Raw genomic sequence first — 21,429 nt, forward strand, 5'->3', positions numbered from 1 at the left:
GAGTCTATCATAGATGAGGAGTCCGTGGGAGGATGGAATCTATTAGAAGAACAAATTACTTACCTCTCAGTAATGTTTTTGATTGATTGTCATCCCATGGATTCCTCATCGCCTTCCCTGCCTGCCCCTCATGGTGGATAGCTAGCACACCCTTGGTTCTACCATCCTTCAGCTACAGAGTTCTAGGGGAAAAAGCTGGAACGCAGGGTACAGGGCACAGTGCCTCAATATATACTTGCCCTGATGTCATGTCTGGCACGAGACAGGTAGAGGCGCTGCGCCCCCTGGCAGTGGAAAAGTTTTCAAAGAACAACTGCGCTGGGAAAGGGATATCATAGATGAGGAATCTGTGGGAGAAACATCTATCAGAAAGAATATTACAGAGAGCGGAGTTATGTGTTCTTTATCCTAATCAAGGATTGTCTGTGTGGTGTGGATGATTGACATCCTTGTGATCGGAGCACAGGACATGCTTTCTGAGCACCATCAATATTAAAGTTGGTTTAAGAAATTCAAGAGAAAAAACTTTCTACCAAATGTGAGAGTAGAATAGGCCATTTCAATTAACAGGCCATATTCACACACCTCACATCCCTTCTAGATGGTTTCCCTTTGGTTCCTATCCTCTGGGGGTGGGGACTTCAACACCATTTTTGATACAGACCTTGACAGATCTGGGTCCAGGCCCCGCCAACTCTCCGGGGCATCCTATGCTGCACTGTCGTCCCTTCCCCGCCTTGCGGTCGTGGACGCATGGAGACTACTCTACCCTGATTCCCGTGTCTATTCCTTTTACTCTTCAGTCCATGATTCCCATTCCCGAATTGATAGGTGGGTAATCTCTGATGTATTGATTAAAAATGTGGTACAACTAACGATCCCCCTTAGGACCCTATCTGACCACTCCCCGGTGAGAGGTAGCCATTGAGGAGTATTTTGAAATAAACAAGGACTCGGTGTCCTCGCAGGCCACCCTATGGGAGGCCTTTAAGGCATATATTAGGGGCATAGCACTGTCCAAAGAGAGTGGCATACTTAGAACAATTCGAAAGGATATCGCTCCCAGTGAAACCAAGCTATCGACCCTGGAGGCCCAGTGTTCGCGGTCCTCAACCGCTGCGACCCTTGCAGCTATAGGAGTGGAGCTGGACGTTTTTCGTTCTCTGGCGGAACGGGAACATAAATTCCTAGATAGCCCCGGCCTGGCGAGGAGATACAGAGAGGGCTAGACTCATCCGTCATGAGCTGGGTGCTCCACATATACCTGGGATTGCTCGGCTGGATGGCTCCTTAGCTATCACGTCACAGGCCATCAACTCAGAGTTCTTCGCTTTTTACGAAGCCCTATACTCCAATTCGGACGAGGCCACGGAGGCGGAGGTGGACTCCTATCTTACGGCTCTCCCCCTAACGGTCTTCTCTCCTGAGACCGCTGGTTCCCTCGATTCTCCACTCACCCCGGAAGAGTTTACGGAGGCCATAGACTCTCTCTCTTCGGGGAAGGCTCCCGGCTCCGATGGCATCCCGGTTGAATTCTATAAATGTTATAAGACTCTCTTACTCCCTCACTTAATAGCTCTCTGGGAGGAATCGGTAGAGGCAGGCATACTCCCCTCATCACTCCGTGAAGCCACAATTACGGTACTGCTCAAACCTGGTAAACCTGCCACCCAGTGCAGCTCATATCGCCCGCTTTCCCTCATAAACTGTGACACAAAAATCTTTGCTAAAATGTTAGCGACCAGGCTTGCTCCCTGTATGCCATCTATTATACACCCGGACCAGGCGGGATTCATTCCAGGTCGCTCCACCGCTCTGAACCTTAGACGGCTCTTTAATATAATTAGCAGGATCAACCCCAATGTGCAGGCGGTCGCCTCAACCCTCGACATGCAGAAGGCGTTCGATTCAGTCTCTTGGAGATACCTCTGGCGGGTGCTCGAACAATGCAAATTCGGGCCGGTTTTTCGCTCCTGGGTCAAGGTGCTTTACTCAGGGCCTGTGGCCAGTGTCCGCACGGAGGACAGATGCTCTCCATTCTTCAATATTGCCAGGGGAACGAGACAGGGCTGTCCGATCTCTCCCCTGATTTTCGCTTTAGCGATAGAACCTTTCGCCGACATGCTTCGACAACTACACTCACACAGAGGGCTTCGCTCGGCGGGTCAAGCCGATATTGTATCCCTCTATGCTGACGATGCACTCCTTCTCGTGCGGTCCCCCTCCACTAATTTACCCCCGATATTGAAAGATGTTATCCACTTTGGGTACATCTCAGGCCTCAAGGTGAACTGCGCAAAATCTACACTCTTTCCGCTCACAGAATGCTCCCTTCCCCCCCTGACACTATGGGGTTCGCGTGGGCGCAATCGAAGTTCACTTACCTGGGGATTGAAATAACATGTCAGTTCAAGACGACCCTTGAGGAGAACTATCAAAACTACCTTGCGCACCTGGCGACTAAGACTCTGGCATGGAGCAAATTGCCGATCTCCCTGGCAGGTAGAATAGGGTTATTAAAAATGATAGTATTACCCCAACTACTATACAGGTTCACCAACGTCCCCCTGTGGCCGGGCGAGGGTTTCTTCCAAGCATTGACACGCAGCATCAACTCTTTTCTGTGGCATTCGGACGCGGTCAGGCTCAAGCTCGGGTCCTTGTCTACCCCGATGGCTGACGGCGGCTTTGGGGCCCCCGATTTTCTTAAATACTGGTTGGTCTCTCAAATCCAATATACATGCAGACCCTCCTCCACATGTTAGATTGAAAAGCTAGCGGTCAGCGACCGGGACATCGGCTCCCTGGTGATACAGCCCATTCCTTTGGCACAGGATACACTGAATCCGGTGGCTTGCACCTCCCTGGCGCTAACGAAAACGTGGAAATTGCTAGATACTCCTCATCCATTTCATGGCAATCTCCCACTGTGGAACTTTCTCCCCGGGATCCCACGAGTACCGCCGTCGACTGTGCGCAGATGGGCTGAGGCGGGATAAGAGTTGCTCCGTGACGTATTCGAGCAGGGTAACTTTGTTGAGTGGCCCGACCTGCCACTGCCCTTGAGGGGTGGCCCGAGTGCATGGCTTCAGTATTCAGCTCTACGTAAAACCTTTAAAAGAAACTACCCCATGTTTCCAGCAATGCCACCGGATGATCCCGCTATTGAAGAACTGACTTCCCCCACACCTACCAGAGGGAAAATATCTAGGCTATACACAATGATGCAATCCAGAACCACTCCGAAATTCACTGGGCTAAGGCGGGCGTGGGAGGAGGACCTCGGGGTGGAGGTGACTGACGACCGCTGGGATCACATGTGTGCCCGTATACACCAGGTGTCATTCAATTCTCGTTTCAAATTGATTCAACTAAAGGTGTTACATAGGTTTCATTATACCCCGAGCAGGTTGCATCGTATGCGTATGCTTAGTGATCACTCCCCAAGATGCCCCAGGTGTGGGCAGGATGGTGCCGACTATATGCACATGATCTGGGCCTGCCCCCGCCTCTCCCAATTTTGGGAGACGGTGTTCACAACCGTTTCCGCTATACTCGATCAACCTATCGACCCCTCCCCAATGAAGGGCCTATTCCATGACTTTCCTGGGCTACCTCGAAATTCTAAGAAAATGGCCGGCCTTTGCATGCTCCTTGTGGTACGAGCCATTCTGCTTTGTTGGCTTCGCCCCGCACCCCCCACGCATGCGCAATGGCTCAGAGCTCTCACATGGGCCTCACACACTGAGGAAGCGTGGTCCTGCCTACAACCAGCCCACTCGAGGCCTAGGGATGTCTGGATCCAGTTTCGCTCCTATATGTCAGATTTAAATGCGACACCTGATACAACTTCCCCAACTACTACACCCACTCATGCAGGTGGTCTATCCTGAGCTGAGGGCTCTCCTATACTGCGTTCGCAATGTATGCGTCCTTGATGGAAAATGTTAAAACTAGATGCACTGACTGTATGCCTGTACTGTTTTAAATGTACCTACCTTGTGTATTGTTCGCCTGTGTTCGGCTGCCAAGCTGTTTAATAAAAAAAGATTTAAAAGAAAAATTAACAGGCCATATATGTCACATAGCCACTTAGTAGCCATCCCTGGAAGTTCACCTCCAGGTCACACTACGGAGCGTCATCATTAGCCGCTCATGGACCTGCAGTCTACTTGCCTTTCTTTAGTTTCTATTTTCTATTTGTTTATTACGCGCTAAAAGCCTGACAGGGATCAGGGCGCAACGCAAACACACAAGACAGCACAAGACAACCTATAAAAATTACAGGCCAGCAGTAATGTATCTATTGAAACAAGATTGTTTTTAACTTCTTCCAGAAGAATAGGCAATGCTCCAAACCTAGGGTCAGAGGAAGAAGAGTCCAGGCAGCAACTTCCAGAAATAGGGAGGACCTATAATTGCCCCTGACTCGATTAGGTCTTGGGCAAACCTGCAACTGACTAATACTTGATCGAAGAGCCTTTCTAGGCTGATAAATAAATAATTAATCTTTCAGGTAATCGGGTGCTGAACCATAGGCCGACTTGTGTACCAAGACACAAGTTTTGAACTCTAGCTTTGACTGGAAGCCAGTGGAGATTTTTCCAGTGCTCTGAGATGTGCTCTCCAGTGGGCACATTGTTTATACTGTGCACAGCATCATTCTGGACCACCTGGAATTCATGGATACAACTCTTAGATGCACCACCCAGAAGGGCATTACAATAATCGATTCTAGGCATGGTTTTGCAACTGTTCTCAGAAACCAGAGGTCTAATTTGTCTCAGTAACTTCAAGCAATGATGTTTGTTATCTACTACTCCACTGACCTGAGCATCTGAGCTAACAGAGAGGTCCAGATATGTACCCAAGGTTTTAACTCTTTTTTGGGTTATGATATTACAGCCATCAAACACAAATGTGCCTATCTTTCTTTACCTATGTCTTTTTCTCTGCTGAAAGGAACAACCAACTTTGCAGCAAAGGGAAAGAGGCTGCTTTGGCTGCAGGAGTATTGCTCTCAAGCCAAACCTATCCCCCAGCTGCAAACCTTTCTGAAAACAAAGACAATCTGCACATAGTCGAGGGGTTGGGGACTGGAGTGTCACGTGCACCCATGATGACACCCACTTTTCTTCAAAGTTCTCCCTTTCGTTCAGCTATGAAGGGGGCCTTCAGTTGAAGTGGGAGCTGGACATTGTAGATAAGGAAAAACCAGGAAAACAGCGCAGAGTTGAGAGGGAAGTGGAGGACATGTGTTAGGGACAAGTAGGTAGGCTCAGTGTGCCTGCCCAATAAAAGAGAAAATAAAAGATTTTTAATGCAATTATGAAATGCAACCAAAATCAAATTGCAAGCTGGGTTACTGTTTTAATGTGGCAGCAAATTGGTGTGCACCTGTGGGGGGCAAGGTTGACCACGACCAGTTTAGGCTTTCATTCTTCTAAGGCTACTAAAATGAGCTCCTTTGAAACTGCAAGACAGTGGTAGCCGGTGCTTCACAGTACATTAGTGGTCTTATGATGGCTATTACATATTTGTTACATATTTACGAACAAGTTGCTGAATGGGACGCAAAATTGTGTTTAAAATATGTCACACAATAATTACCATAAACAAAAAAGGAAAACATCAGCAATGAATGAGCCATTCATTTTTAGGGCGTCCTTGGAAAGAATTCCTCAAACAGAAGTTAGAGAATCTTATCTTTAGGCACTGGGGCGAGTCAGAAGAAGGACTCAGACTAAGGTGTGCCATTTTAAAGATGATTTATTCAAATTTTAAAAAATACCTACCTTATCCTACTGCTATGAGGTAAGTTCCCTACCTACCAAACTAAAAAGTAAGGGTGCTTGTCAAAGTCCAAAAGAAATAGTCCTTAGTCCAAATTCTATTAGTGAACTAGTCCCTAGCACTTACGAAAAATATACCAAAAAAAGGAGCCCGGAGCAATAGCGCTGGTCCTTGGCTTCTGCCAGGCCCAATCACTTGGATCTCTTTTCAACATGTTGTAAATGTTCGTGAGTGTCTCATAACACAGTTCACAACCTCTTTGCATGTTCTATATACAAAGTCTTACTTCCATATGGTTCCCTCTTTCCAGGAAGAATGGGCTTTCTTGATACAATTCCACCAGTTCCAACTCAGTACTTGACAATGTTCTTGTTTTGTACCTAAGGATTGGAAGCGTGCAAGTTCTCTCTCTTGTGTTCTGTTCACTATATTTCATGGTTCTTGTGCTTCCCAAAACCCTCTGGCCCTTTGACAGGCTTCCTTTATTCCGATCTCGGTGGGGTGTCCAACCGTTCAGGTTTTCTTGGCTCCTGTAATCATTGTAGCTTTCCCAGCTTCAAATGTTAAAGTCTATTGGTTTCTCAGGGCTCTCAGAAGCCCTCTGGCCCTCTAACATGCTTGCTTCAACTCTACATAGATAGGGCATCTGCCTTCTCGGGTTTATCATGCTCCTGTAAACCACGAACTGGCTTTCCCAGCCTCGAATATCAAAGTTTGCCCCTCTCAACGGCGTTACCTCTTATGGGGCGTTCGCTTCCCTTCCACTACTCGGCAGCTAATGCACTTCTCGTGCGGAGTTTGGGGTCCAGGCTCTGTGCTGTAGTCTGGTGTCGGCATCGGTTAATGGGCCCCATGCCCACCACGGGTTCCGTGTGTCGCGCCACAAGATGCAAGCCACATTTGGGGCTAATTTTGAAAGTGCAGTTTTACTCAAGTTCCTTGCAACATTTTAGCTTGTGTTGCTGTATGTCTGTGGCTAATCTGATGCTTGAATGTTCGCCATGTGCTATGCAAGCACCATGACCCCCTGCAAGTTGCAGTTGATCACCTGTGTCACTCCTTTTATTTGTGTCTTTGCATTTTCCAGTAGAGTAAATGCACCTCAGGTCCACTGTTTAATGTCAGCCTTTGACAACAATGAGGTGGAATTGCAGCTATTGGCTACCTTTTCCCTCTAGGGCTGACTGTGGTCAAACTTACAAATGTCTCCCTGACCACAGAATTCCATTTGCATGTTGCTGGGTAGAATACACAGGGGCAGATCAACACCCGATAATCCATGCTTGATCACAAACTAGTTGCAAGGGGTGAGGAGCTTGGTGTCGGGACAGCCAGGTCCCCTGCTGAACTTGTCGTCTATGCAAAAGGTTAGACCTGCAGCCTAGCATGTGGTTTTGTCAGGGAACCAGACTCCATGGTTCCCAGGAAGTTGAGGAGAATTTTGGTGGGTTGACAAAACCTAGTTGGTTGGTGGCGCTGGCAAGAGGCTTGGTACCTCAGTGTTGTCACTAGTTATTTCACAATTCAGTCCAGAGTTTTGTTTGTGCAGGAATATTTATTATTTCAAGTGCAGCATAACACCTAGGGCACAATATACCAGGTTGGTGAACCATAAAAACAGAAAAAACAGCCGAGGTACGTTTCAACCGAAGTCTTTCTCAAGGCATTGAAGTTGGGGTGGGGGCTCCCATTTGAACAAGAAGAGAACAGCCCTGAGTAGGGTGCTGGGTAGATGCTGGTTAGCAGTTCTGGGCCGGTGGTCTGTGTGCGTCCGGGTAGTGTCCAGTGGAATTGATCACAAACTAGGTCTACTTGGCTTTGCACTGGCTGGTAATCTCTTAATAGTCACTTCCCAGGGATATTAGGCCTCGCTGGATGCAAAATCCTGAGTCAGATTGCCTACATTGCAATCATGGGAGGAGCCTCTGAGCGTTCTTTATGGAAACAACTTTCTGAAAAACATCTTTGATGTTAACACCTTCTGAATGTGGTTGTTTTTTAAGATTGTCCTTAGGTATTTTCTCCCTGTTATCCCTTACAGGAGCGGGGGAGTCTAAGGTCACCCCATTTCCCCTCTGCCCTGATGACCTTCTTTAACATGGGTGACACGTTTCAGAATGCACCCTAGTGAATGTGGGGCATCCCTAACCCCTTCTTTTTTGTGATGATGTCATACATGCATGGCCTGAGTCCCCTATTGTGTCTGATGAAACTAACATGCGATGGTTCAGAAGGATTTATATAGACGCATGGCAGAAAGTTGGGTTCTTTGCCAAGTGTGTCCATGGCCGCAACGCACCTCACCTTTAGCTATTTCTGTTACCAAAGTAATTGCAGGTTGCTCGAAAAAAACTGGTGGTTTATTAGGACCTTTGTCAAAGTCAGGCACAACATATGACCCACTGGACACCAAAAAGCATCTTGCTTTTACAGCAACAAACATCTATAGCTCTTGAAAATGCTCGTGTGTGTGTGTGTGTGTGTGTGTGTGTGTGGAAACACTGTGATCAGCACCATCAATTTCAAAGCAAACATTTTTCAGTTTTTTTTTGCCTAGTGTGCAAATGTTATAAAGGCACAGGCTTTGCATACGCCTGTCATCTAGTGCTTGGCTGTAGACATGTCATCCTGCTTTTTGTCCTTAAAGTGTAATCTGTGGATGTCGGCCATGGGTGCGTCTTTTTTCAAATGACTCCTTATTACGTGGACCCTCAACCCCGCAATGCTACAAACATCAACATTCGGTCCAGATTAGTCTTTTCCATTCATTTTTTGGCTCAGTCACAGACAAAAGTTTCAGAGGCAGAAAATCAAAGAAGAGGCACCAGAGTAGTAATTCGTTGCAGAGAGTTACAAGGAGTAAACGTTGAGGTTATCCAGGTTGAAACCTAAATACTAATCATTCGGAGAAGCTTTCAGCAGAAGCCATGGCATTAGCCCAGGTGGGGACAGATCTACAAGGAGCCAATCATAGCTGGTAATGTAAATTCCCAAAATGTAAAAAATGAAGATGTCTAATCGGGCCACTTCATGCTTCACCAGCAAGGTCTAGAGCCATCATACAGGAGATGTTAGACATTTGCTCGGCATATTGCTGGTATTTTCTCAAAGCATCAAACTCACTTATTTGGAATCACTGGTGGGCCAGATCCTGCTTAGGATCTATTATCAAGATTCCTCTGCTCTCTGATCCTCTACCTCTTCCTTCCACTAACTGCTTTGTGGAACCTCCAGACACTGTAGAAATAGAATGAATGAACACAAACAAATACAAATGGTTTCATCATGCCAAGCCTCTGAGATGCATCGGAATACAAAGGGAAGAGGAAGCAGGCAGACACAAACAAATAGATACTTCCACCCCATTCCACTAACAAATAAGAGTAAACCTCTGACGGATAAAGTCCTAGAGCCAATAGACGCCCATGAGGTTACGCTTCCTATCAGGAAACTCAATATGGCCGACGTGGTGAGGAAATTCCTATCACAAACTATTATGAAGGAGCCTCGCTCGACTGTAAAGCGGAATCACAAACGAAGAGGGAGAACCAGACGATGCCATTTTCCTCCTTGAGGCACGGCATCGAATCACGATCTGTTCTTACCCACGGCAGCGAAGGCGCTTAAACCGAGGAGGCAACCCTGTACACATCCTGCTTCAGATAAGGCAGGGGCTCCAGAACTGAGTGAGGTTTTAGGCTGAGTGCCGGGATCCATGTTGTGGTATCTTTTGCTATTGTGGCTACAACACACGAGAGGCCAGTTAAGCTAAAGATCACTAAACATTCACCTCCTGTTGAGGTCCCACATCGCTATAATTAGCAGCTTGAAAATTGAAATGTTAAAGCCTGTGCAGATCAATATTCCAACATAACATGATATTTAAACAACCGACACAGTTCAGCCACATGGACACGTTCTTGCATCGAATGGAACTGGCTTGTTCTACGGAGTTTCTGGCGTTTCCCATCTGAGTGTAAGAAGCATGGGTACATTCACAGACCTGCCATAGTTAAGCAGATTGGTGTATTCTTCTGTCAGGGTTCACCCCTTAGGATGGTCTGCATTTGTGGGCAAAGTCAGAAAAATTCTTCGTTCAAGACTCTTTTCATTCAAGCTTTCCTAGAAAGGTAGCCCCCAGCCCTCCATGCAGAAACCTGTCTTAGCTCATAACTTTCATCTGTTTACAATATGGTTTAGTCCACCTTCAGAGCCTATCAGAAATATGAAATCAAGGAGCTGTCATGGAAGGGACTTTTTAAATTGTGCCTACCTGTCTTGGGAGGGAGGGAGGGAGAGGTCATTTAAACATCTGTCAATAGCAGAACCATCCACTTAAATTCGTGAAGGCAATGTGTGCTACGAACACACCCAGGATTCTAACCCAAGCAATTTAACACTCAACCTTCTAAAAAGACTCAAAGGCTCTAGATAAAAGATCACTGTGTTAGTCAGATCCACTTAGAGCTGTTATATGTTACAGAGCTACGAGTGCAAACCTTTGAAAGGCTGCACAGTTCTTTGTAGCCCTTGTTCACCCATAAAGTCAATCACATTGCAGAAGCGGTTGGAACAAGATAGGTAGTTCAGCATGTTCAAGCAAACAAGTACGACATCACTACGCGAAGGGCTTGTTGTGCCCCCATAAAAGCTTCATTACAAAAGCTTAATTACTCATTTCCTTGGGGAGTCCTCCTTTTAGAAAATACCCATATATCTGGAAAAATACAGTTGGATTCCTACTTTCGCAAGATGGTGCCGTGTAGCTATTCCACAGCAACAATATTCTGTAGTTGGTGGAGCCCTTCCTGGACATCTTTGGATCACTTCATCATCAACTCCTGCTCCGCAGCTATGGGGGGCAGGGCTGCTTTACAATCTATGCACAGCATGTCAACTCTTCACAAATTAATTTGCAAAAGGTAAGTGTTACTTACCTGCAACCGGAGTCCATTTCCTCTTTGAGTCTCACATGCATCCCACTCCAGCGCACTAGGTGATGCAGGGTTGCAAACAGTACATGGACTGTTGTCTGCTTAGAAGCCCATGCCAGGCACATACCCCTTTACCCTTTGTGGCAAACCTTGCCCTGTTTATGCCCGTTTTGTTACATCTGTTGTGTTTTCGCTCCAAACCTGCATTTTTGGCTGCTATGCGTATATTTTCCCCCTTCTAAACCTTCCCCAGTGTTCTTCAAAGGTGAAAAATATCCAGCCCTCTTAAACTGCTCAGTGGGTTCCTGCATTCACTATTTAAATGTTGTCTCAAACCAGTGTTGTGAAGCAACAAAGCCAATCTAAAGGTAGCCTAGTGTGCGGCATTGGGTGGATGTCACTGGAAGTCGTTCAAGGCGTAATCATGGCTGCAGTCCACACTGTTTACTTTTAAGAAAAACAAGATATAATTTCCAAACCCACCAAAAAAGAAAGAATCGGCTAATGTGCAGGATATGCATCTATAGCAGCTACCCCTGTAACATTGGTGCTAACCCTGTCCTTTTCTGATGTTGCTATGGGGGCCGGCACCTGAAAACTCCAGCTCACACTTGACCCCAGCCAAGGTGTCCTAGAGGAGCCCTGCTTAATGGCGGTCTTTTGCACATCACTGTTTACAATTTACAGAACAATGGGTCCCTGTATGTCATTGTGATCTGGTACCTGTTCATTGACCCTTCTCGTGTTAGTAGATCCTTGTCACAATGTACATAATCGCAATGGCACCACCAGGCACGCTTCTTGGAATTCCCTTCAGAGAGCCCATCACTTAGACCTATAAGAAGAGTCATCATCTCAAGTGCTATGTAGTGCCTTTTACTTTGAATGAATTAAACGGATGTTAGCGTCACCACAGGACACTTCATGGAGGGATTTGATTCTTCCAATGGGTTTCCCTTTCCTATGCTGGTTTGCGCTAGTGGGTGTGTGATCCTTAGCACTGACCGTGGTTCAAAACCAATCCATTACCCGAGAATATATGCACTGCTTGAGTAGAGAATGGGGCAATGTGCAGTACAATGCCCTGTCTTCCCAGACTAGCCACGATTCACCTTTACAAAGTATCTCTAATCACCCACTGAGGCCAGTGGCCAGAAGGATCCGGGTCACTGTTTATAGGTCCTATTATTGTGATTTGCTTGTTGCTGTTCCCTATGCCCCCTCCAACCCCAGTTATTTAGTGAGCCAGTTTGCAGGCCTCTGGTTCCCCTTATTTCACGGGTGCACCCTCGTGACCCTCAATTCTTTTTTTTTTTGAGGGGTTTGAAGACCTTTACCGTGGAAACTAATCCATGGTAAAGTGACCCTGTTCCTTACAGACAGGGCGGGCACTGTGGATCTTGTGACTGGGCTTCACAGCTGCCCACAGTGACCCCCCCAAATTTGCAGATTCCCAGCTCTGCCAGTTAACAACAGAGGTGTTATGTTCTTTTTGCCCTCGCCAGTCACAGAAGGGACAGGTGTGATCAATTTAAAAAAGATTTCACTATTAAGCAATTTAGGCCAAGGCTACATTTATCTAAAAATACTGTTTACCTTGGTTTCCCCTCCAACATGTTTCAAAAATTCAGTTTCTACCTCCACTGCCCAGGGCTGATCTGATAATATTCTGAGGCACCCTGACCAGAATGTTGTTTTTCTGACACTGTGTATGCCCCGTGCAGCTACACTTTAAAGCCTGTAGGGGGTCTCTTGCTCCTTGTATGGAATGGAATGTTGGCATGTGTCTGGGGGAATGATGCACAGTTCTACATTTGCATGTCTTCGCTACATCTCTATGAACAGCAGCCTGTGAAACATGTCTAGCTGAAGAAGGGCGTCTTTCCGCATCGGTGACGTCACGGGCTAAATACGGAACACCAAGAACTCAATTGAAAGTGATATTTGAAAGAATTCCCGGGGTCCTTCGTCCAGGTTTATATATTTTATTTTACAAAGCGGGGTCCTGGATGGAAGAACAACATTTTAGGCATATTTTAAGAGAAAATTCAACAATTAGTGTCACATCAAATCAACAACGCTTCACAAACATGGTAGCTACATGGGAGACATTGGGCCGTGGAGACCAGCCAATAACAGCCCACCCTGCGTGGCCCCTTATCGGGCCTTTATTCATCTCCTTTCCTGGCATTGTTACAATGATTGATGCAGCCCCAGACAAAGAGCCATTTAGAGGCCCATTATCCCTTATAATAGGGAAAGATTTTATGTTTTGGGGTCAAAAATGCACCGCTAGCGCCTCTACGCTGCTGGATCCATGAGAAGTTGCCTGTAATTGCTTTACTGCCCTTTAAGGCTGCCATTTGCAAAACAGTCACAATCTCATCCGATATCATGGCAATAAGAGAGCCGGTTGCAAAGCAGGAGGGTCAGTCGCTTTGGTAAAGTTCTACCAATGGGTTTGGGGGTCCTGGCAGCCCGGAAGTGTAAGGGGATACCAATCGGGAGCCCAACACGCTCCTATTCCTGATTCACTAAACAGGGTGTTCTTCACTGAGGGCAGACACCCCCTTAAAATGAAGAATGGGAGTGGGGACACTGTACCTTTAAGAGTGCGCGCACTCCGATTTCCTCGTGATCACAGGCCTGGCTGTTCGTTCGCCGCTGGCGTGTACACTCCAAACAGAGAAGACATACCCCCTTTATATGCAGATCAAAAAAAGATAATCAAAAGTAATTCAAGGTAAACACACCAATCCAATACCATGTTTGATGTTTCTTATATTCAATTTTGTACACAGGAAGCAGCATGTGCCTACCTTGGCAAGCGGCCATGCTGAAACTATGCCGCCATAGTTAATAAAATGAGAAAGATTCACAGTGGGTGTACAGGAAAGTGCATACAGCCATGAAGGGGCACTATCAGGGTGGCCAGAGAAGGGTTAAAATGTAGTTATGGGGAGGTCCACATTAAGAAAATCAGATCCCCCCCAACAACACAAATTAAGATGAAGCAAATTCTTAGTAGCATCTGTATTTTTGGTTTGGTGACCTAACATAGAACCAGCTGATGGGAGACAGTGCCGTCCTCAAGAAGATGTCTGCTGGCACGTGAACCTTCTTAGAATCCTGAAATTAGAGGAGCCAAGCGAGCAGTGTATGGGAGTGGTCACCTGTGCTACTAAGGAGTCTAATTAGAGAAGATGGCTTCCAGGGGGTCCATCATCAGTGATATTGGATGCATTGGAAAATCTGCTCCTTACATTGTGAACTTTGCAAAGCAATATAAAGAAACTATCTCGCTTGTGTGAAGATCACTCTGGACGTTCACTTGAAAGTACATGTGACTTTGCCTGCAATAATGACCTGTGATTAGTTTTCTCCCTAGAGGACCATAAGGTCACTAGGAATCTGCGATACATAGGAGTGGCATGAGCACAGGAGGACCCAGAGCCCAATTTGAAGAGCGCTCATTGGTGCCCCTTGTGCCAGATGAGCCAATCCTGCAATGGCAATAATTCACTAAGGCAAAGTGGGTGTTCTGAGGGAACACTTTGAAACCTGTACCCAGAGTGCTTTGCAGTCACACCCCAAAGCGGCTCAATTCCTGCAGATGAGCCTCTTCATGTGTCTTGTAATAACCATTTTGCCAACCTCGTCCACATGGCTACTGATGGGATTTGCCTGGAGAAGCGAGTACGGCATGTGCCGAGGAGACGGTACATCTGTACGGTGTATTGTGGTGGGATCTGCTTTGAATCTGTTCAGTGGACGCTAACGGGCTATATAATTCATGCATTTCAGAAGAGAAAGGTATTACAGAGCGCCTTGCGTGCCCTTCTGCAAATAATTGATGGAAACTCACACAAAGCACTTGCAGTGTGATGGACGGCACACACTTAGGCAGTCGGTTAACATTTTCACCAGCTCTTATTAAAGGAACGATTGCTTTCTTCTCCAAAAACAAATGAAATCTAGCATCCCCACCCTAATGTGGCATTGAATTACAAGGCGTATGTATGCCACAGCGTACACTTCACAGGCTGAGGGGTTCACCATGCATGCTGGGTGAGGCGTGTGACCCGGCTGCACCGGGTATCATGATGCATGCTGTGGTCAGGCTGGAGGGGTTGCCTTCTGTCTGGTCATCTGACTTATATTGCCTGCTGTGGTGTTTTTTTAACAGCATGGGAATGGTGTTGATGTTCTTCAAACAATTACACATTTGCATGCTGGGTATTCATGTACACAAAATGCATAAGGGATGTTCTCTGTGAGATTGCTGGGTTGTCACAGGATATGGCCGGTTTGTCACTGCTTTCTTTTTATGCAGGTTTGGCTTGAACAGAGGCAGGATTGAGCTGAGCACAGGGGAAGAACTAGACTCCTCACCCCTGCTGCTTTAATTGCACATATCTTGCCAGGCATGTCAATGATATTCTAGGTCCTGAGATGCTGATCTCTTCACAGCATAGAGATATTTACATTGACTACATTGAGGATCAGATATGCAATATGGGCAAGTGTAATTTACAAACCTTTCGGGTTGCCCGTAAACAAGGAAGTAGGAGGACGTGCTAGTGGGTATTGTGTTGTGCACATGTGAGTTCTGAAAACAAGCATTGATACTTTATACTGTGTGTTTTGTTCCCCACTTGCAGTTTCCTAGTCAGTTTCATGGTGGATGCTCGTGGTGGGGCAATGCGAGGTTGCCGGCACAATGGCCTGAGGATCATCATCCCACCCCGGAAATGCACTGCACCCACGCGAGTGACCTGTCGCCTGGTGAAGCGACACCGGCTAGCCACCATGCCTCCGATGGTGGAAGGGGAGGGTCTGGCCAGTCGTCTCATAGAAGTTGGACCCTCTGGGGCTCAGTTCCTTGGGTAAGGTACTCTCGACGTGTGTAGACAGCTCAACATGAGAACAATTTCCCAGCTTGGCTTAGTCAATGCAACTTTTAGGGAGCTGCCTTGTTTCATGCAGCATGCCCAACATCTTTCAGGGTGCCAGTGGTAGAGGCAAAACGATGGTACCCATCTAGTAGGACAAGTTAAGGACCGGTAATGAGAAATCTGAGACCATAAGGAGAGTGGTGCGAAAGGCAGAAAGCCACCAGTGCACTAAAGGTCGGTGGTCTCGCCAATACAACTGAAATCACAGTTGCACGACTAATATTAGACACATATATTTCTTTTATGTTCAGCTGTTCGAAAATGTAGATATTTCTGTACATGAAGCATGGAGCTAACTTTTTTTTCCAGCACGCAGTGTTAGACGCCTGAACAGCAATATGCCTGATATCTGCGCATACTCATGATTGTGATCTTCATTTGAACACTAGACTCTTGCAGACCTATCAACACTCACCATCCAACTCAGCGACGGCAATTGGTTCTTTTGTGTAGAAAAGCCAGAGGTGTGTGGGATTACAGAACTTCCTCCTACTCCATCTGGCCAGGTGGGGAAAAGGCCACGTGGTCCATGTTTAAGCATACGCCCTCATTTCTGCTCATGGAGATCCGCGACTCGCACCCCGGGAAGGGTGCTCAGCCAATCAGGTAGCTGGAAGAGCGGACGAGAATACACTGTATACCGCCCGCTCTTTCCAGCCACCTGAGGCACTATCTTGATTGTCGGAAGGCAACAGAGAGCATCTCCCTGTTGCCTCACAGCCTCACCCCCACCACAAAACAAAACATACCCGTTCTCGCACCCTTTCCCTGTTGCCTTCCCTCATTAAAAAAAAAATATGGCGCCGCCCAGGGAAGGGCCTTCTGGTGGCTAGAACAGCGGCCAGTGAATGTGTATTCTCGCCTGCTGTTCCAGCTACCTGTTCCAGCCACCTGATTGGCCAATGACCCTTCCCCGAGTGTGAATGCTCTTTTCTTCTCTTTATGATGAACCAGTGGACTACATTTTTCGAAGGTTTTGGAAATGCAAAGCATCCATTACATGCAGAGTTTACACATTTCTTCTGACAACTTCATATGCATGTTTGGGGCTTCCAATGTGTCACTTAACCATTGGGGCCACGACTTCCCTTCCCATGAGATCCAGTTATGATATGATATGATATGGCATTTGTAACGCGCCTATACACAAGTGTTTCAAGGCGCGACGAGGCAGGGAGGGGGAACAAGGGGAAGACAGACAACGATCCTACTAGGCCAGGTGTCATTTAGATCGTGCAAGTGCAGGGGTAGGGGGGGGAGGGAAAAGTGCAAGGGGAAGGGGAGGGGGGAAGTGCAGTACAGGGTAAGTAGAATAAAAAATAAATAATAGGGCCAGTTGGTGGCAAGTGCAAGGTAAGTGCAGACAAGTGCTGGGGAGGGGGGGCTGTAGGGATACAGAGACAGTCCCGCAGTGCAGGGGTTGCCAGGGAGGCAGTGCAAGTGGAGAGTGGCTGGGCCAAGGACCGAGGTCGAAGAGAGTGGCCCAGTTGCAGATTCAGTGCAGTTTCAGTGAAGAATTTAGCAGGGGAGAGGGAGAGAGAAAGCAGAAACAAAGAGGAAGGTTTTGAGGTGCTTCCGGAACCGGAGATGGTTCTCCTCAAGTTTCAGGGAGGCAGGAAGGCTGTTCCAGAGGGAGGCCCCTGCCGTGGAGAGAGATCTACCCCCAGCTCGTTGCTTCGAGAAGCGGCTGACCCTGAGGGAGTTGGAGACGGATGAGCGAAGGGCTCGGGAAGGAAGATATTTAGGAAGAGAGAGTTGAAGGTATTTAGGCCCTAGGCCCCAGAAGGCCTTGTGGACAATGCAGAGGGTTTTGAACTTAATCCTCGCAGCCACTTGGGAGCCAGTGTAGAGATTTCAGTCCTGGAGAGATACGGTCCCTGGGCTTGAGGCCAAGGACAAGTCTCGCAGTCCTGTTCTGGATGAGTTGCAGAGGGCGGAGAGTGGAGGCAGGCAGATTAAGATAGAGGCTGTTACAGTAGTCCAGCTTCTAGAGGACCAGGGCTGGGGAGACAGTGAGCTTCTGGGGGAAGGAGAGGAAGGGAAGAATACCTCTGAGGAGGTGCAGCTGGTAGTGTGACTTCTTAGAGATGTCAGATATATGAGGAGAGAAGGAGAGTGTGGAGTCGAAGATGACCCCGAGGTTTTTTGCCTTGCAGGTAGGAGCAGGAAGAGGGCCAAGAGAGGCTGGCCAGAGAGCTGGAGGAAAGGAGGGAGTGGGTGTGCCGATGAGTAGAATCTCAGTCTTACTGGCATTAAGGCAGAGGTCATTGGCGGCACACCATTCCTGGATAGCAGACAGACAGTCAGAGATGAGGGAAGGAGAGGAGGAGGCCGAGGGTAGCCTGAAAATGAGCTGGGTATCGTCCACATAGCACTGAAAGTTGGGGCAGAGAGCAGCGATGCGGAGGGCAAGGAGTGCCAGATACTGGTTGAAAAGCCAGGGAGAGAGATTAGATCCCTGGGGGACACCACAGGTAGAGAAAAAGATGTCAGAGAGGAAGGACCCCAGTTGGACCTGGGAGGGTCGATTGGAAAGGAAAGAGGTCAGCCACGCCAGAGCCTGACCAGTGATACCCAGGTTATCACGGAGACGGTTGAGCAGGATGGCATGGTTGACAGTGTCAAAGGCAGAAGAGAGATCGAGCAGAATGAGAACACACGGAGTGTTGGAGTCCAGGTTCGAGAGCAGGTCCTCACGGATGTTCAGGAGAGCAGTTTCCGTGCTTCTGGCAGCTCTGAAGCCAGATTGATGGTCATGAACACTACCAACAGATTCAGCATGAAGGTTAAGCTGTGAGATGGCCAGTTTCTACAGGAGCTTGCCCAGGAAGGGAGTGATGGAGATTGGGCGATAGTTAGTCGGGCAGGAGTGGTCGGAAGAGGGTTTCTTTAGAAGAGGGTGCACAAGGGAGTGCTTAAGGGGGGATGGGAAGACTCCAGAGGCGAAGGAGTGGTTGCAAAAGTCAGCCAGGGCAGGAGCCAGGGAGTCGATGTGGTCCTTGATAGTTTTGGAGGAACAGGGGTGAACCTGTTTAGACAAGACTTTCATAGATCGGACTTGTCTGGAAACCTCGTCAGCAGAGAAAAGGGGAAGGGCAAAAAAGGAGGGAGGAGGGGTGGCTGCAGAAGGGCCGGAGGAAGAGCCAGGAAGAGAGGGAGGGAGGTGATAGGAGGAGAGTGAGGACAGGATGTCCTGAGTTTTAGAGATGAAGTGAGAGGCCAGTGCAGTGCAGAGGGCCTGGGAGGGGACAGGAGAGGTAGAGACTGCAGCAGGGTTGGCAAGCTCCTTGCAGATTTTAAATAGTTGAATAAAAGGAGTGTTTCCCACCATTTCATGAATTAGTTTGATGGACGTAACACTTGTCAAACTTCTTTCATACCCCCAAAGGGGCTTGTCACATGGCGTTTCAGGGGCGCTGTGCCAGCGGTATTGTTTGCCTTCGTTTTGAGTCCTAGTGTTAAACCATGTTCTGATTTCTGTCTGTCTGGGCACCCTGAGGCCTTTGGGTGAGTCACCCCATATACAAGCATTAAAATAAATAAATCCAGATTTCCCTTTCATTTCAGATGTCAAAGGCCACCCCAGCCTGCACAAAGACCCCGGCTGGCTTTTTAACATTCATGCAAGCACTGGGGTCTTGCTGGGTTGTCTAGCAGGCTATGGTGGGTCAGGTGCTAAAGGAATGCAGCTTCTTGTACAGTTGTCGAGCTCAGGCAGCCTTTTGTCAAGTTTTTCTTTGGTTCTTTGGAGTGATGGGTTCTCCAGCCATGCAATGCATATGGTTATATTCAGTTGTACTATTAGTCCTGCGTCCCCAGTGTTTAGAAAAAGAATGCTAGGCCAAGACAGGTACCTGGTGTCGATACCAGCAGAATAGTATTGCCTTAATAGAGATGCTACACATGAGTGTGACAAGACAAGATGTGATGGATTCTGGGTGCATGGAGTGAGAAGTGACCACTCTCAGGCTCTAATGCTATTTGTTGGGGTGCTCAGTCACATGTAAACACTGTTTTAACCAAATATCTTGATGGTCTCTTTGAGTCTACAGGCTTGTATAGGACCTAATAGATGACCGATCCTCTGCCTATATGTGGTTGCACCCTGGCGCTTGGGAGATGGCAGCAGAGGGCGCTCTGTTCTGTGGTTTGCGGCTGTGCTGATCTGGTCCTCAGCAGTCATCAGTCCCACAGAGACTGGGCTCTGATAAGATCATCAGTTTTGTGAGTTCCCTATGGTGGTAGGCAGCAACATTATAGGAAAACCTTACACCATGGCTCACTTCATGTATACCAGGCGTGAGTGCCCCTATCGGGAGGGGATCAGAAAAGATGGTGGCCCGGGCTTCTAGGGAGAGGACTGACCATGCAACGCTTCCCTCACACACTCAGAATTAAGACGACACAAAAATGTTGCCAGTGCCGCACGCCGGCAGTCAGCACCATCATTTATTAAAAGGGGACGTGCATAACTAACTAAACCTGCACGCATGTAGTGTGGCTCTATGCATAACCCCATTAGATTCACATGAGCAATCGCCAAAAGCAAGATGGCGTTTGTTTGAAATGGGCAAAGTTCTGGTCTCTATCCTGATGTGGCTGGGCCCCCTGAACTCCTCATGTTAGCAATTGGTCTGTGCAGGTTGCTTAGCCCAGGCTCCCTGACAGCGCCATCTGTGCACTCCTCTTAAAGCCTCGTGTGGGTATGCAGCCACGTCTCAGAGGTGTTTGTGCACAGGTGAGTCTGCTACCACAGCACAGGCGCTGACTCAAACTGAATTCCGAGATGCAGGCCTCGCAATTCAGGGAGAGTGTGTGGTAGAAGACGTGCTCCTGTTGCAGCGCTGCCATCCACGTCACGCCACACTGTCTGTGCTTGGCAGCTCCAGGGCCCCACCATTGCCACCATACCACACTGACACAACATCCCCCAGCTCATCACGTGCCACGGATGCCCAATAGTCCATGTCCTTCCTGCACTTAAGCAATGCATCCTAATGTAGTGGATTTGACTCTTTATAGGGCAGGCGTAGCAGTAGGAGTACGCATGATCTTCCGGGGTCAGAATACTAATCACCACAGATAGCCTTCCAATTCCCTTCATCGAGTATTAACCCCAGCGGGGGAAAACTGCTCAGGAGTTTCTGGCTGGATTACCACATCACACAAGGATTTAATGCAGGGTGGGGCACATGTGAATAAAGGCACAGAAAGCCCTTTGTGTGCATTTTATCCACGTCCATCTCCCGGAGAATGTGGGTGTATGTGTCAACACGGTGCTCTGCGAGTAAACACACGTAAAAGAAACAGTGCCTTCACAAGCTTGCTGAACTTGGCATGACCTGATTGCTGTAAAGTGCAATGGGTATCATTCATTATAATACTTTTAATCCTGCGGCCACCCTATTCTAAGCACAACTGTCGCCCTAAAAAGCAAGGAAGGACTGGGTTCGCCGGTTGAGCACTTTTTAATTGTGTTTTTATAACGCCGAGTTTGGTTTCTAAACGCGGACCCGGGATTCGAACTTTGCTCTTCCTGGTCTTGCTTCCAAGACCACCGCGTTGCCCCTGTGCTATCCTGCAGTCCTGGACGCTCTTGGATTTTGGCTTGTAAGTGGACATATAGACAGTCTGATGAATGAACAATCATTGGAACCCTTTAAACCAAAGCATGCAATGTGTTTGCAGTACGGTTGTGATGCTATAACCTCTTTGTAAATTGATTGTGATGCAACACGTATCCTTTA

The 21,429-nt window shown here is 47.7% G+C and overlaps 1 protein-coding gene across 40 annotated transcripts in view; it reads left to right on the plus strand.

The window, feature by feature from the left end:
* The window catches only part of ANK2 (ankyrin 2), a 1,645,279-nt gene that overhangs the window by 1,362,654 nt on the left and 261,196 nt on the right, over nt 1-21,429 (plus strand). For all 40 annotated transcript variants that reach the window (XM_069630993.1, XM_069630997.1, XM_069630984.1 and 37 more), the window contains one exon: nt 15,389-15,613. In XM_069630993.1, the coding sequence (XP_069487094.1) occupies nt 15,389-15,613 (225 nt within the window). The remainder of the gene's footprint in view (nt 1-15,388; nt 15,614-21,429) is intronic.

Source organism: Ambystoma mexicanum, chromosome 6q (assembly GCF_040938575.1).
Source record: "Ambystoma mexicanum isolate Mex_15411 chromosome 6q, UKY_AmexF1_1, whole genome shotgun sequence".
Taxonomy (NCBI): domain Eukaryota; kingdom Metazoa; phylum Chordata; class Amphibia; order Caudata; family Ambystomatidae; genus Ambystoma; species Ambystoma mexicanum.